An 18202-nucleotide genomic window follows, 5' to 3' on the forward strand; every position below is an offset into this window, starting at 1 on the left:
GCATGTTGTGCTTTTCGCAGAGCGACGCAACGATCGACGACCCCACACGGAGACCTCGTTTGCAGTGCAGGGCTGGGCCGAGCCCGGGCCGAGGCCGAGCCCGGCCTCAATTGCGGTACTCGGCCCCGCAATTTTGTCCGTTTACAGTGGAGGGCTCGGCCCGGGCTTTTAATTCAAACCTTTCAATATTTTGTCGTAGTGGCGCTCTGCTTGTAAACAAACGACTTTTATTGGGAGCGCGCCGGTCGCAATTTGGTACCGTATTTGGCCCAGTTTGCGTTTACAGTGAGAAAAGGCCGGGTTCGGCCTAGCCCTGCACTGTAAACAGGGTCCTATATTAGAGACTATATGGACGTTGCCTCTTCAAACTCTCTGGAAGCCGACTTGTGAGACCTTAGCAACATGGTATGAAAATGGACGACATTTGCGTTTTAACGTAATGGGAATGTTCTTTGTGCATACTTTGAAAAAATGAGAGGCATGGAACATTTACCTCCTTTATTCTGTAGACAACTCAAACCAATTATCATGATAGACGTTGAATCTTCCACCTGTGTCAAGCCCCTGCTTGAGCACGAGAAATGTTCCACTCCCCTTACACTCCTTACCTTGTACTTTTTTTTATCATAATGACAATTTCAATTACAATCATGGTTGTATATTTCGTTAATGCGTGTAATTTAGAAATCAGACGACAACGGAAGACATTATTCGCATGAACTTCGTTTCTTGTTTATTTTTTTTTTCGTCGGTGTCCGTGGCACGTTTTATCATATCTTGGCTCTATATGAATAGACTGAATTGTTCAGAATTATAGTTGTGCCACAATGATAAAGGAATTAGGTTTAATCTCCATACATGTTCAATAACCAAAAAAAAAAATAATAATAATAAATAAATAAAACATGGGAAACATCTGGCTACACCATTCTGAGCCCATCACAGTATCCCAGAAGTTACCAAAGACCACAAGCTAAAATAATGTAAATAATGTAATAATGATATAATAATAACATGAATGATAAAATTATCACAAGAATGTGAGTTAAGTGCAGAACATAGAACGCCTCTAATACTCGTTTTACGATACATTATCACAATAAACGCAAGTGTACTTTTTAAATGATGTCTTTATTATTGTTTAGTTCCATGCACATCATTCATAATGCTTGCTTCTTTAAAGATCGTTCGTTCGCATAGCGCGTCTTTCAGGAAATTCCTGTATGATAGGGTGGTTTATTAAATTCCAATAGCAACATCATTGTTCCGCCTTAATGTAGTGAAACTTGCACCACCTCCCCTACCCCTACCACACCCCCCCCCCCCCTTCCCGCGACCAGGTGTGCCCACTCAGTTTCATACACAGCACAGGTGACTTTTTGCGCAGGAAAGTATTCCATTTCGAAGAAAAAAAAAACCTGACACAAAAGCAGGATATAGTCTTAGTTTGGTCTGATGATAAATCCCTGAAATTTCTGACGAGTAATGTTCGTATTTCGAAGGTACATTAATCAGAAAATGAAATTCAAGTCATTATTCCGAAACACAGAATTTTCCTTTTCAACGTTCAAGCTATAGACTGCACATAATGATATTTTGTTTAATTTTGCCCTTCTAACTTTCTTTTGTTGTAAATGCTCTAATTTATGTTTTCACATTCCCTTTTATACCCCGTCAAATGAAGAAGGTAGATTCTTATGTAAAAATGTGTCCACAGAAGAAAACTTCTGATAATCAAAACACTATAAACACAAGAAACAATTGTCACAGCCACACATTGTGCACAAAAAACACAAATAATTTAGAGTTCATTAATAAATAGATGTAAATGAGACCTGTACATAAATTTTCACGCTCTTTATTTACAATAAAGGACTCAATATACTTAAACATAAGTATTATAAAGGCTTCTTGTATATACTACAGGTGCGTCCGAGCTGCGCACAACGCGCAAAGGTTCGCCACTGCGCACTTTGGCGTCCTTGGGCGGAATGTAGCTGGGCCACTGAAGTTCTCTATCCTTTATTCTGCCATGTTTGTCTCTTCGCGTATAACTCTCTGCAATTTCTAAGGCGATGCTAGCCACGGACCTGAAACTCGACTGTCTGCTTGCCCGACTAGTCCGGTGACTGCTACACGTGCTCCGTCGCGAAACCTGGTCCCGCGAGAAAATGGGGTTGTCGTACGTAAACGTACTGCTCGCTAGAGAATGAACGTCATCCTCGGTGAATTTGTACGACTTGCTGAGCGACGAAATGAGTTCCTCTTCTGTGCGCGCCATGTCGTAATACAGCGGTCTCTGCCTACACGAGCCCAGATCTTGAGCTATGGCATCCCGCAAGTTCGACGACAAGTGCTGCGCGTGGTGGAGTTCCTTTGCAATGCAGTTCCTGAGTTCCTCGAACTGGGAGTTGGTGCTGGCGCTGCTGCGGAGGCTGCTGGCTCGCGAACGCGGCTTTCGCCTTCGCGTGCTCTGGACATCCAGAGTTTCCCTTCGGCCAAGGTCCGAATGAACGACCGCTGGGGATTGTTTGTTGTGTCCATTGCGCTCCTCCAGGTCAATCACTTTCACCTCCTCGTCCTGTTCCGCCGATAACGTTCTTGTCGAGGTTCCCTTGCTCTTCTTTGGCGAGGGCTTCTTCTTCTTCTTCGGGGAGCTAGAGGGCTTGGGCTCCGCTGTCTCTGCGGGTGCTCTCGACGGAGATGGAGACTGGTTCGCGACAATCTTTTCGCTGCTACTCTGCTCTGTGCCTATCGATGCGGGATCCTCTTGGCTTGTTGCGGATGAGGAACCATCGAAGTCACAGCCACTATCATGGCGGCCATCTGTTTCTACTACCAGCTGACACAATTTCTCCTTGGCTGACCCCACATGACTCTGTAGCATCTTGATCGTCTCGTCTTTCTACATTGACAAACATTAACAGAAAGAGAAAAATAAACGATGTATTCCATATCATCATTTCAGGGGTTTAAATTGGTCTACTTTCACTACAGTCATGTCCCTTACAAGGCGATGTAGGAGACGATTTATAAACAAGTTTTTTTTTTTTTTTTTTTTTTTTTTTTTTTTGCGTAAACACCTTTCCTCTTCTTACATACAAGCCTCAACGATAACATAATAATAATGATGATGATGATGATGATGATAGTGTTAATAATGATAATAGTAATAGTAATAATAATAATAATAATAATATTAATAATGATGATAATATCAAAGGTCTTATTTATCCAGGGTAGCCTCTCCAGTGTTGCCACTGCTCTACCAGAGGGCCCTGCCATTATTATTACCCTAGCGTTGCCAGATACCCATTTATACACCTAGGTGGAGAGGGACATGGTAGGTAAAAACATCTTGTCCAAGGATGTATGCACTTGGCGGGAATCCAAGTCGGGTCCTCTGATTGGGAGTCGGGAGTTGTCCACTGTGCCACAAGCGCCCCCACACCCATGAGATCGATTTCATTTGCACTATACTAGCGATATACGTCTATCCTTTAAATCTCTATCGTTTACCATTTCAAAAGTATAAGAACAGACACAGTCATTTTCTACTGGGATATAAAGGATGATCGATAGCTTCGCAGCATTACGCACCTCACTCAACGACCGCTTCAGAGCCGCGTTTTCCGCCGACAGGAGAAACAGCTCCTCCTCGACCTGAGAGAAGGACTGCCCGTGATTGGTGGCTATGTACGATGACGTCAGCGTCCGAGACAAAGGGATCGTTGCATCTGGGTTCTCCTTCCATGCTGACCACGCCCGAATCTGTTGAACAAAAAAAAAAAAAACAAACAAACAAACAAACAAAAAGGGTCCGGAGATGATGTATGTCATATGCCCATATTTGAACTTTGAATTTTAAAGGAAAGGAGAAGTAGAACAGTCTTGATGGAAGCTCTGCAATTATGACGTGATTAGTGGCAATATTTGAATTCATAGAAGTCGAGTAACAAAGAAAGAAAATCCAGGAAAGAATCCAATGCAGACTCCCTGGTCAGACATTGTAGCCAGGAACGTATTTTCTCTATTTTTCTTTTTTTTTCTGCATGACCAACAATTATTCATGTCATCGTCAAATGTTTAAATCTTCAGGGTATATAAGGGCGGGATTAGGTCCCTCGAGTCACAATGTTGAGATCACCATCATGAAGTGATTAAATTCTGTAATCACAAATTGGAAATTGGCAGCAGTGTGGAGAAACAAGGATCATGACTGTTAAAAGATTCCTGAACAATTATCAGGTAATGAAACAGGTGGATGTGTACCTTTGGGATGTGGAGCAGGAGAAGCACCTCCGTAGTGCACGTGAGGATGACTACCGTTAGGCACGTGTACCACACGTTAGGCCACTGCCATAATGACAGAGACAGAGCTGTCGCCATGGAGACCAGTATGACACAGGTGTACACGGAGATGATGACGCAGCGCGCGTCGTTCATGGCGGTAAGGGCGACGTTTCGTGTGGCCCACGAGAGATGCGTGCCGTACAGCAGCACCACGGACTTGTAGATGTAGACCACGAGTAGCCAGATTTCTTGGTAGTGGGAATGACATACATGTACGGCGTTCGCCGCGCTGACAGTCGGTTTCGTTGTTGGGTCATCATCACGTTCTAGCGTTGGCAATCCGTCATTGCTCTATAGAAGAACGCAAGTACGATATTGCGAAAAAAAGATATGCAGGTGAAGCTGTAATTACAATACCAAATTTTCGTGATGAGGATATCGTTACTTACTCCAGTAAATACCTTTTGTGTCGCGAAGGGGTATGACACTATGATAGCGGCATAATATACTTTCTTTATCAAAATCGCGTCTAATTAGGTATTTATATTGATGTATCATTCTGGGAATGTTTGCATCTCAACGGAGGAGATGTAATTGATATATTTCTTCGAAATCTAAGATTTTATGATTCGGCAAAGACGAGATCCTCAATCCACCCTTTGTACGTCATGATACCCCTACAGGGTGTAAAAAAAAACCCCCAAAAAACAACAGCAATGTTTTGCTGCTTTCGTGTTCTCTTTCTGTCCCTTCGACTTAAGCCCATATCTGTGTGTATTACATTCCATGTTAAACACGCATGTTGCTGTGCATTATTCCCCATTTTGAATTGAATTAGTTGTTCAATGGCGTATCTTTTCACGCATGTACAATACTGCTGAGGACTTACATACATACAGTATTCTCTCCTTCTCTTTCTCTCACTGGTAATGCGAGATTGATAATTAGCAAACACACACACACACACACACACACACAATAACATTGAGAAAGAGGGAGAGACAGGAGCGAGAAAAATAGGGGGAGGGGTGACGAGAGAGGGATAGTTGGAATAAAAATCCGAGGGCGCTATGGGCGCTCGTGCTATGGATCAGTCAGGATTACGCAATAATGTAGCTTCCAGCGAAATCTTTATTTTTGTGATGTATTATAGCAATGCGGAGTTGCGCGTCATGCACTAATTAGCTTTTGCTTCTCGTGGTTGGCAAAAGATTGCCCGTACGGCGCTAATTGAATGACCCCATTATACCATGTTGACGCATTAAAATGTCCCTAAAAAGGTCAGATTTGTTCTCCGCTGTTATTGCATTTCCTTTAGCCATGAACAGCTACATGCTACAGCCTATAGCAACTCAAAGTATCAAGGATGAAATTATATGAGTACTTGTATATATTTCAAAGTTTTATAATGTGGTCACAACTAAGGTATGTTTTCAAAATCCATAACATATCACAGTCAAGTGAACGAGGATAATGGCAGAGCATGCAGCTTCACATGAGAATGTATGATTGGATGTTTAAAGAAGCAAAGCAAGAGAATAAAGCATGCATAAATTTCTTCAGAGGTGAACCTGTTGAGAAAGTGGTATTGTATATCGCTACATTACTTGAATGTGTGACTGACCCTCCTGTATGATACCATCATCTTTGTTCAGTATAATTAATTTGTCTTGGGGTTTTCGGAGAATTGGTCTATCTGCTCAAGAATCACAAAAAAAAAAATATCCACAATCTATACTATACATGGCACTATCGATTTATTTACTACATGATATGAAATTATGAAAATTGTCTGGAATGCCCTTTAATTCGGAATCGTTGCGTGTACGCACTTCTGATGTGTTTTCTCGGGTAGTTAGTATTTGGCACTTATGCAAACTTCACAAACCCAGTATGCTTTGCAACTGATTGCCAAATTGTAATACATCGACGTAAATAAGCACTGAATTGATCAGTGTTGTAGTAGTAGCCATGATAAAAAATCATGGGCGTATACATACTCGAGTAGGATCCTACTCGAGTAGGACTGATCAATTCAGTGCTTATTTACGTCGATGTAGGGCAATTTGGCAATCAGTTGCAATGAAAACATCTCGACGAAAGAATTTCATGAATTTGAACCCAGTATGCCGTTCCTCCTTAACTGGTTGTATACCTGACCACTGCTTTACGAAATGAAACAGCTAATTGTTCAGTTCAGTTCAGTTCAGTTTTTATTTCTGCATTTCAAAATCAATACAAATCCACAAATCAACAAAATACTTACATAGTCATTTACACAGCTAATATTCGTAACGTTTGGATCTTACATACATTTTTTTTTTTTTTCAAGAACGAATATCATATATGAAAGGAAGCAATAGGAAATGATAAAAATGAAATGCAGGGGACCATCATCATAAGCTAAGCTTGACGAGGAAGATGGCCCCAGGTAAAGAGATACATAAAGAAAATCTTGCCACTCACTGAGTGGGGGGGTAATTGTGCAAAGGGCACAACGAAGAGATACATAAAGAAAATCTTGCCACTCACTGAGTGGGAAGTAATTGTGCGAAGGGCGTGCGGTGCAGTGCGGTGTGCATTGTGTTGGGATGAATCTTGGTTTGTACGTTGAGTGTTATTTTGTGTATCAGTGTGATGAGGTGAATATTACTTCAGTTATGACCGTGAACTCATTGTTTAGGGTGTTTGTTGACCAGGTGGTATGAATATTTTTATGTGTCAGAAGTATACTGGATTATGAGGGTGTTTTTTAGTTCTCGTTTAAAAATGTTCAACGACGTACGTTGTTTTAAATTAGGGGGTAAAGAATTCCAAATATCTGGTCCATTGTGCTTTAAAGATTTTTGAGCTAAAATGATTCTGGGGTTTTCGAGATGGTAATCGGACGACTGACGTGTTGGATATGAATGAACGGTGAAATTTGGAGTGAAGAAGCCATCAAAAATTTTTGGAAGACTTGGAAGACAATTAAATGTATATTTATACATAAAAACAGCAGTTTGAAAGGTGTGAAGATCCTCAATTTTCAATGTTTTTAGTTGATGAAATAGGGGATTGGATGGGGATAAGTAACGGGAATTGGTAATCAAACGTACAGCACGTTTTTGGAGAGTAAGAATTGGATTAATTTTAGTTGAGCCACAGTTTCCCCAAACGATATTGCAGTATGTGATATGTGGTAAGATCAATGCATTGTATAGAATAGTCAGGGAATTTTGAGAAATGAAGTTTTTCAGTCGATATAAAATTCCTACAGTTCTTGAGACAGACGTGTGGATATTATGAATGTGATCGTTTCAAGTTAAACTCGAGTCAATTGTGATTCCTAAAAATTTAGTAGATCTTACTTCAGTTAAAGATAATCCATCAATATTGATATTATAACTGCTGTTAATGTTCTGTGAAGCAGTAGGTTTGAAACGTATAAAATTTGTTTTAGAGACATTAAGGGATAATTTATTACATATAAACCATCGGGAGACTTTGTCTATTTCCGTGTTCAGAGTATTAAACAGTGTTTCGAGGTTCTCATGGGAGTAAAAAATATTAGTATCATCCGCAAAAAGTATAAATTTAAGAGTTTTTGATGTATTTATTATATCATTAATATATACAAGGAACAGTAGGGGGCCAAGAATTGATCCCTGGGGAACACCACATACAATATTAGAATTCGGAGATTTAGATGACTTAAATAGTACATATTGCTTTCTGTTGGATAAATAATCAATAATCCAAGAAAGTGCTAAACCACGAATACCATATATTTTTAATTTGTAAATTAGTATATCATGGTCTATGGTATCAAAAGCCTTTGATAAATCCATGAAAATTCCTATAAAATGTTTTTTATTTGCAAAAGATTCAGTAATCTTATCTAACAATTGAATTATAGCTAAATCGGTGGAATGGCCCTTTCTAAATCCAAACTGATTAGGTATAAGTAGGTCATTTACATGAAGAAAAATGTACAGGCGTTTATGAATAATTTTTTCCAGAATTTTAGAAATACTAGGTAATAACGATATTGGTCTATAATTTGTTAAAAGAGAAGGGTCGTCTTTTCTTTTGAAAATTGGAACTACTTTCGCAATTTTTAATGAGTTCGGGCATATTCCAGAAGACAGTGAAAGATTGAAAATGTAAGATAAAGGTGTGGTTATTTGTTTGATGATTTTCTTCAGTATATAAACACTTATTTCATCATGGCCACTAGATCTACTTGGCTTTAATCTGTTAACAATCTCCAGTATTTCTTCCTCATCTGTTGGGGTAAAGAAAAGGGATTTGTCGCAGTTTGGTGGAAGAAATTCAGTAAAGTTTGAATGAACATGTTTGTTTTTTATTTTTGAAGCTAATTGGGGGCCAATATTTACGAAGTATGAGTTAAAAGCATCAGATATTTCATCAGGGTTTATGAGTTCTTTGTTGTCATTATAAAAAACGGACGATGTTTCCTTATTATTTTTACCTGTTATTTCATATATAGTTTCCCATAAACCATTTACGTTATCCTTTTGATTATCAAACTTATCGGAATAATACATTTTACGAGAAATACGAATCAAATTACTGAGTATATTTCTATACTTTTTGTAATCTGTAAAATGTTTTGTACTGTGGGTAGTAATCGCCAGTTTATACAATTTATTACGGGTTTTTATTGAATTGATGATTCCCTTTGTAATCCAGGGATGTTTGTTCTTTCTGCGTGTTTTTTTCTTAACTAAAGGAATGTTTTTTCGATAATAATATAAAAGTTTATCTAAGAAAATATCATAAGCTTTATCGGCGTTATTTTGAAGATACACTTCTTGCCATTCTTCCTTCACTAAATCAAGATTAAGTAATTCAATATTCTCGTCTGATTCTTTTCTGTACATTATCGGCCTGGGTTTTGAAATACTTTTGACGTTTTCAGAATAACGAAGAATAATAAATATCGGTAAATGATCAGATATATCATAATATAAGATACCATTAATGAATTTATTTACAGAAAAGTTATTAGAAAAAATATTATCCAACAAGGTTTTAGATGTTTGGGATATTCTTGTTGGGTTATCAATATGGGAATGGAAAGCATATGAAAAAAGAATAGTTTTTAATTTTACCGCTAAAGTATCTATTTTCGTCATGTCAATATTATAGTCGCCCATAATATACATTTCCTTATTTTCTTGTGTAATCGTGTTGAGGCATTCATCAAAATTTTCTAAAAACATTTCGGTTTTATGATTTGGTGGCCTGTATATAACACCAATTATCTTATTTTTCATTTTATCATTAATGATTTCCACAAACAGGCTTTCACAACCTTCAATATCAATATCAGTTCTTATTTTTACTCGCAATTCGTTATATATATATAGGGCTACCCCTCCCCCTCTACCTCTCTTACGATCAGAGCGAAATATTTTATATCTATCAAGGCTAAACAAATTTGGAGACATGTGCCCTAGCCAAGTTTCAGTTATACCGATTGCGGAAAAGGGAAAATTTTGTAAAGAAAGAAGGAGTAATTCAAATGAATCAAAATTTTTGTTTAAGCTTCTAGCATTCCAGTGGAATAAGCTAAAATCTTTAATGGGGTTATAATTAGTGTCATCATTCCTATTTGTGGAATTGCTACAGGAATTATTAACATGACTTGCAGTGGAATCAAGTGAAGATTGGAACATATTATTGAAATCCGAAATAGTGTAGTATTTACTGTGATTACTTATGATACCCTGGTCAGGATGATCGTTGTTATGAGTCATGAGGATTTGAGTGCAAAGTTGAGAATGGTTGTTCTGGGGCCATGTATTTTGTGTAGTACGTTGCAATGTCTGTGCGTGAATGTAAATGTGAGTGTGTGCATGTGTGGGGGTGTGCAGTGCATGTGCGTTGATAATAACAATAATGATACTGATACATTTTTACGTTATACAATAGAACAAATATTACATCATATAGTCTCGCTAAATTTATGTCTACAAAAGTAAATGGAATCCTCCTACACTTAACGTTGGTGAGGTAAATTCGTATGCGTAATATGAAATAACAATGATTATAAAAGAAGACAAGGCGCTTCTATGGTAATAACAGAAATATAATTACTCCAATAATAGCATACGAAAGAGGTGTTCTAACAGTTAAGGTAAAAAAAAAAATTAGATTGGTTGTTTTACAGAGTCATGCTGACAAGCCCCTTCGAACGTCTATGCATTTACGTAGAGATAGTTTGTGAAGGTGAGACATGAAAGAGGACTGTACATCTGGAGAAAAATTCTTGTGTCAAACTACAATGAAAGGGTTCACAAGTTTACAAGAGTGCAAACGGAACATTCTTGAGTGATTTATAACTGTGCACGGACACAGTCTTGACAAAAATAAAGAATTTTTATGTTATACAATAGAACAAATGTTACATCATGTAGTCTCGCTAAATTTATGTCTACAAAAGTAAATGGAATCCTCCTACACTTAACGTTGGTGAGGTAAATTCGTATGCGTAATATGAAATAACAGTGATTATAAAAGAAGACAAGGCGCTTGTATGGTAATAACAGAAATAGAATTACTCCAATAATAGTATACGAACGAGGTGTTCTAACAGTTAAGGTAAAAAATTTAGATTGGTTGTTTAACAGAGTCATGCTGACAAGCCCCTTCGAACGTCTATGCATTTACGTAGAGATAGTTTGTGAAGGTGAGACATGAAGGAGGAATGTACATCTGGAGGAAAATTCTTGTGTCAAACTACAATGAAAGGGTTCACAAGTTTACGAGAGTGCAAACGGGACATTCTTGAGTGATTTATAACTGTGTACGGACACTGTCTTGACAAAAATAAAAAAAAATCATTCTGTATACATTATCTACTGGTAGTTTAGGAAAATCCAGACCAATTGAATTTGTCCCGATCGTCAAAAACATCAGCCGTTTGTTTATCTTATACAAAATTTTTAGAATCTGATTTAAATGTAAGCTGGTATGTTGTTTAATTCGTCAGAAGCGGAAATAAATGATACTCTGCTGATCAATAGTGCTCTATGGGGAAGAAGTTCAGTTTAAACAAAAAAAAAACAAAAAAAAAACAAAAAAAACAAAAAAAAAAACCCAAAATGTGGCCAACTGATGTCATTGTCAATATCAAGGTTGAAAGGTAAGTACAGTTTAGGTATAATCAGATATGCACGTAAATAGAAAGTCTTTCCGGTAATGCAGCGGCGCCGGCAGGGCCCGGCATTCGGACGAAAGGGTCATAACAAGATAAAAAAAAAGAATATCTCAGTTGCTATTACTGAGTCATGCTGCTTAACCCCTGCCAACGACTGTGCACTAACGGAGAGAAACTTTGTACTTTGAGATACTCCATGAAAATCAGTTGTAGGGTCAAAAGACAGAAAGCCACGTACAAAGTGGACATTTTTTTAATAAGAAGGACAGAAAAATCATCTCTCATTATGACGTGTATGAAGATGATTGAATCTGATCATTAAAGCGACTAATTTGTGCTTCTGACATGTTTGAACCTTGCGAATGAGTGCACTTTAAAAAGCGGTTTTGCCACCGACGTATTTTCGCGATTATTGGCCTATTGATGGCCTATTGATGGGGTTGCAAAAATAATAGATATTGTAAGCTAAAAAAAACACACACACACAAAAAAAACAACAACAACAACAGCAACAACGTGGAGCTTGCCCGATTCCTTCATATCAACCTTCTTGTTTACTTCTCTTACTTAGAGAGAGAAAATATTAGCAAGATAAATAGACCGGAAGGCGAAGAATGGCAAAACAGAGAAAAGGGAGGGATGGAGATGGATAGAGAGAAAGAGAAAGAGAAAGAAGGTGGGGGATGGGGATAACATTGCTACCTACCTCGGAAGTTATCGGAAGCAGTCGCACCTGGCATTCCGGGGGGTCTAGCACCAGCCACAGCACCATAATAAGAGCATCAACCAATAGCATGCACGCAACAATGCCTATCAGGCGGTTGTCACGAATTACCTGCACGTAATGAATGAGGATCGAAGGCAATGTATTCATTTTTTTGATATTTTGCCATATTCGCGATACGGTTTGTTTTTCTTTTTCTTTTGGTGGAAATAATAAGTATATCTTTTTTTTTCCCTAGAAGCTTATTACAGTCATGAGATTGCACCTAGCACTTACAGAGTGGATTTCGTGTTTTTTAAGTTACACGTCATTATCATCATTATTATTATTACTATCATTATTGTTATTATTATTATTATTATTATTATTATTATTATTATTATTATAATCATCATCATTATTACTATTGTTATCACCATTATTATTATCATTATCATTACTACTACCACTGCTACAGTACTACTTCTATACTTCAAGTCAAGTGGTACATGGAACGGTGACAAATAATCATAATATTACAATTATTACTTGATTTCATTACACTATTTTGTTGCTTTTTTCTTTATTCTAGGAATTTTGGAGCATGCAATTCCTTCTACAGGGTGAATTCAAAGTCTATCACTATTATAGCTGCACTATTTTATCAAGAGCAGGTACAGTGCCGCCATCAACAAAGGTAAGAAAATTGTTTTTCTTCTGTTTTGTTTTTGTTCTCCCGGATTCCCACGATTGTTGTCTGTAAGAATGCATGATTGTTAGCCTGGAAGTGGGAATACTATGTATAACTTACCATGCGTTTTGCCCCAGTATGTGCGAATATTCTGTACACCCGCCATGATTTGGTAAAGAGAGACCCATAAACCAGCGTGAATCCAGTGACGAGGAGAACTAGCTGACACTACGCGACGGAAAAGAGAAAAAATGGACAAAATAAAGACCATAAATGCCACGTAAAAAGACGAAGAGTATGAGGAAGGCCCTTTTGACAGACATTGCCTAACTGTATACTACAGTGCACTGCCGTTATTGCGAAATTCCGGTTATTACAAAGTAAAAATTCAGGTAGCAACATTACCCGCTCTTTGTTATTTAAAGATTTATTTCGTCGGTTACAACGAAATTTCGATATAACGAAATAAAACTGCTGGTCCCGAGGACTTCGTTATAATGAGAGTCCATGCACTGTAAAAGAACATCTACATGCGAAATGCGCTACCAACATACAAGGAGTTACGTGTGTTCACTTATTGATTAGGTTTGCTCTCATGAGTTAAAAACAGGTCGTTGGATAACGTATACTAAATAATTTAAAGACAATTATTTATTGCAACTGATTGCCAAATTGCCCGACGCAGGCGTAAATGAGTACTGAATTGATCAATGTTTTAGTATAGGTTTTCCCAGCCAATTTTGCGCCTTTTCAGTCCAAATTAGCAAAATTTAGCCTACATGACATGTACGGGATTTCAATTTTATGATCTCTTCATTCAAATTCATTTTTGAACATTCAAATAACCTGTAGCCTCATTCTATCATTCTAATTCATACTTTTTCAACTGAAATTTGTGAGACAAGCACCATTTCGCTATTCATTCATTCGTTATGAAATTGACAACTTGTGTATTGATTTGTATGCTTTACTCTTTTTTTTTGGGGGGGGGGGGGATACTCTGTATCAACTTGTACATGTATAGATTTGTCATTGTATATGCATGGAGAAAGACAATGTGGTAATAAACCAAACCAACCTGACACAGAGTCGATAACTTCGACGCTGATGACGTCATGTGACCATCAATACCGAGGAGAATTGTGCAGATGAAGAGGAGAACGGTCCCGACTACGATCAGGATGTTGATGTTCGGGCTTGACATCTTGATCAGCCTGCGGTGACAAAAGAAATCATTGCCATGACAACTCATAAACGTCAAGAAAGACATTTCATGATATTGACATTGTGCCTAATCAGGTCAAAATCTTGAATTATTACATGTAATGTGCACTCCTATGTCTATGCTCACAACATGCACATGTGAATTTTGCTTTAAAAAGACACATTATGTGGTTGTATAATGGTTATAATAATGATGATGATGATGATAATGATAATGATAATAATGATAATAATAATAATAATAATAATAATAATAATAATAATAATAATAATAATAATAATAATAATAATAATAACGTCTTGTTATTGCAGGGCGGCAGCGCAGCTGCTGCAGCAGCTGCTGCAGCATCTACAGTATTGCCACTACTCTACCAGGGGCCCCTGCCATTATTACTAAACCTAGCAGCTCCTTCTTCCTGGTTCACTGCCCTGAAAAAGCCGATAATTATTTACGGGATTTCAGAATTCGACTTTTATGGCAGACGGCCGTATAGTGCATTGTCTCGATGCCATTATTCTTTCTGCCTCTCAAAACATATAAAAACAAAAGATTATTTTCCCGGAATCTTATAAATATATTCCTTATGTAAAGTTATATACTCATATGAGCTCGGGCCTCTACTTGATGGGTGTCTAACTTTGTTATTTCGCATATATTAATTCTTCAATGTGTTTGTGATGCTTATAACCCGATAGGGTACATTTACGAGTAATTACTCTGCATCGATTTTTTTTCCTACTAACAGTTTGTCTGTTTGTTTGTTTGATTTATTTTTCTTCCAACACAATTTCATACATAAATCAAGATTCTTTTCAGTAATATCACATGGAATATCAGTAAGTAGATTACAAGTACATGATTCAAAGAAGGAAAATCGATGTGTAAATCAATTTCATTAACAAAATATAACTCGTATTACCAAATTTCCAAATAATTATCTGAGAAATTTTCTATGATTTAATTCTTTGGGCGCGAAGCTGAAAGCCATGCATTATCGCTGCCAGAATATCATCACAAAAGTCGTTGCGGATTCTTTAATCGTCATTGATTTTCTCTCTAAAAGGTCTCTGACTTTCTTTATAAGAAGTAACAAGAACTTTTTAAAGTTGCAATGAGGCGACCATCTAATACTGTCGTATTTTCATTTTCAGTCAGTGTATTTTACGATCCGAACGGCTCGTGCACTTCTGCCGTCTTTTACAACGGGAACAAGATGGGGCGGCAAAACAGCGCATTTTGTTTGTACCTTTTTTTTTTTACACTGTTATTGCAGTCTGTATAGTGACGATGGTGTTTTGGTGTCTTTGTTAAATCCTAATTCTTAGTTTTCTACAAGCGCGATATGAATAGCTTTAAACAAGTCCGTCCGCCGACAAAGAGAACAATTGTGAGCGGTGCTACAATTATCATTTCGTCTTTCCATGAACACCCCCCCCCCCCGCCTCAACAGTGCAAGAAAAAAGACGAGGTGTCTTTTTTTTTCCAGAACGCTTGTCTGTGTTGTACTTCATTTCCGAATGGTTATTGAACTTCACTTCCGACATAAACAAAACTCACTCCAAAGCTTACAAAGGTTACATTCGTTTCCTGACCACAATTTCTAGTAGTAGTATCATTTCCCATTTGTTTATCGGCAACATCAGTCATTCAAATCCCCCTTATTTTCAACGTACAGTGTAGTTGCTTCATTTTTTAACCTCTCGTAAACTTGGGTTTTTAAGATCATTCTGTTGTCAGTTGTTCCTTTAGCGGGATAGTGGTGATATTTTGGGCATTCCTCCGTCACGGTTCATCGTGATATTTAAAATAATGTTCGTGTGTGTGATCAAATGATTTGCCTGAAGTGTCCAACATGATGTTTCTAATAGCCTTGCAGGCATACTTACAAACAGTGGACTGAGAAACGGGGGACATCTATATACGCTGTTGTATTTATGCTGCCCGGGTAATTACACAGCAAAAGATTGCGATGTTTTGCTCACTTTACATTCTCTTCACGGAGAACGAGCGAGGAAGTTTGCATGTACTACAAGCGACGCATATAAAAAGCAAAAAATGAAAAAAAAAATAATAAGTCATAAAATGGTAGAAGAAGCAGCTAGCTGGCGTCTAATTAATCTTCAAGGTTGTTTGGTTGTCGCGAATTCTGCACTGCTTCGCTTGTAGAGCACGTTGTGCAAGGAGACAATCAAATATTCTTTTTTCTCTGCTTGCTCGTGGGTATTAGTTTAGGTGTGCGTGGATGTTGTGTGCGTGTCTTTATTGGGCAAAAGTCAGGTCCAGCAACGTGGGTACAAAAAAATGGACGCAATGTGAGCCTAGTACAGTCAAGGAGGTACTAGGCGAGCTCGCATAGTACCTCCTTGATATAGTTATGACCATTCGCTTCTCAACTACAGGACTTTGCGAATGTATAAAGAGGTTGCTTTAATCTAGAGCCAGAGGTTTGAAACAGCGAATTTAGTCACAGCTTGCACTACGCCAAGTGAACTTGAAGCGAATGCGAAAATTAACCGATTGGACTCTAAGTTGAGGGTTTTTCTTCATCACATTTTCGACTATTCACTCTATAACCCCACACATCGTGTTGTTCAAATGTTATCTCTACTTGGTCCAGTGACTATCGTGATTTGAAGAAAAGTTCATGATCCTTTCGTCATACTGGAATGCCATACTATAAATCCATGCTACAGGGGTCTGATAGCATGATCAACTTATCAATGTGACAAGAAACATAGTTTTTACATAGCCACTGTATAGAGCTAATAAGCGGCACATTCGTTCACTGACATAATGCTTCCCGTGAAGTGTACAAACGTGTGGATTGTTAGCCAAATAAACCCTACAGGACTATTATTTTAAAACACCAGTCGAGACACTCTCGAGATACGATGTGTCAATGCACCCATCCATGGCGCATATTCGCAAGGCTTGCCGTTTCCATGGAGACTCTCCTCTTTGTTATGGCATTCTCTCCTCTTCACTTTCCTCCCTTCTCTATTCCTTCCTTATTCTTTCCCTTTCCGATTTCTCCCTATTTCTTCTGATAATATCCTATAATGATATCTTTTTCTTTATATTCGTTCTCGTTTACGTTTTTCATTGTCTTTATACCCTATGATATATGTTGACTATCCTCTCATGATATCATATATCTTCTAGTTAAAATCTGAGCATGGACCCAACGTCCATGGTCTGAGGCGTCTACTCTCACTGAAATTGTGCCTTTACAATATATACTCGTGTCCTTTTTTTCTTTCTTTCTCTTTTCTTTGTTTTCGATAAAACTACTTGTTGCAAACAAAAAGTGAGAATAAAGTTTGAATTTGAATTTATATCATCTGACTTCTTCTTTATATATCTTTGAATGAACAATACTATGTGAATCACTCCTTTATGGATACCCTACACGATTGTTACTTAGTTTGACTATATTTCATACTGTTGCGCATAAGTTGATGCGAAGGCAATGAGACTAAAATGAAGTCAATAAATGAATAAAATACAAATATTGATATAGTGTGAAGTAAGTAATGCCCTTTAACACTCTACCTGATTGTTCCAAGGGCACGAAAGATCATATTCATAATGTGACTAGCATTCTACTTGTCTGCCAATCAGCAACCTATGAAGTGCTGAAGTGTCATTTGATTAACGTCATGCCTTCTTACCGATGATTTCTGTGTCTGACGTTGAAGACGAGGAAAAAAGCCGCCACCGTCAGACCGACGAAGGCCAGCGAGCACACGGTGCCGAAGAGGGCCGGGGAGATGGTACGCACCACGGGGTCTAGCGTATCCTGCTTGGTAGGCGTAGGAGTTGATGCTGCTGTCGTCGTTGTCATGGCGACGCTGATTACAGATGATGTTAAAGATGAGGAGGAGTGGAATTCCGTTGTCCCATTTAGTTCCATGATCTGTGTGAGTAAACGAGGAAGAGAGAAAGCCTAAAATGAAGGGAATCAAGCATGTGCTGAAAATAAAGCGCCAAATTCTAACGAATGAATAAGGCTACAGCCATGACAGCTGCACAAACACCGAGAAAGAGAAAACTGTAAGCATAATTGTATAGATATAGATAGATAAATATATATATATATATATATATATATATATATATATA

General features: G+C 37.9%; 1 protein-coding gene across 1 annotated transcript; it reads right to left on the reverse strand.

Moving 5' to 3' along the window:
* Positions 1 to 1885: 1885 nt before the first annotated feature.
* LOC140230054 (uncharacterized) lies at positions 1886 to 17971 on the reverse strand. The gene is made up of 7 exons (XM_072310260.1): positions 17752 to 17971; positions 13934 to 14069; positions 12976 to 13083; positions 12168 to 12296; positions 4273 to 4644; positions 3601 to 3771; positions 1886 to 2905 (listed from the first exon to the last, which is right to left on the reverse strand). The coding sequence occupies exons 1-7, from the start codon at positions 17922 to 17924 to the stop codon at positions 1886 to 1888; spliced, it is 2109 nt and encodes a 702-aa protein (XP_072166361.1). The 5' UTR covers positions 17925 to 17971.
* Between the last annotated feature and the right edge of the window lie 231 nt (positions 17972 to 18202).

This window comes from Diadema setosum, chromosome 6, assembly GCF_964275005.1.
Source record: "Diadema setosum chromosome 6, eeDiaSeto1, whole genome shotgun sequence".
NCBI classification, from domain to species: domain Eukaryota; kingdom Metazoa; phylum Echinodermata; class Echinoidea; order Diadematoida; family Diadematidae; genus Diadema; species Diadema setosum.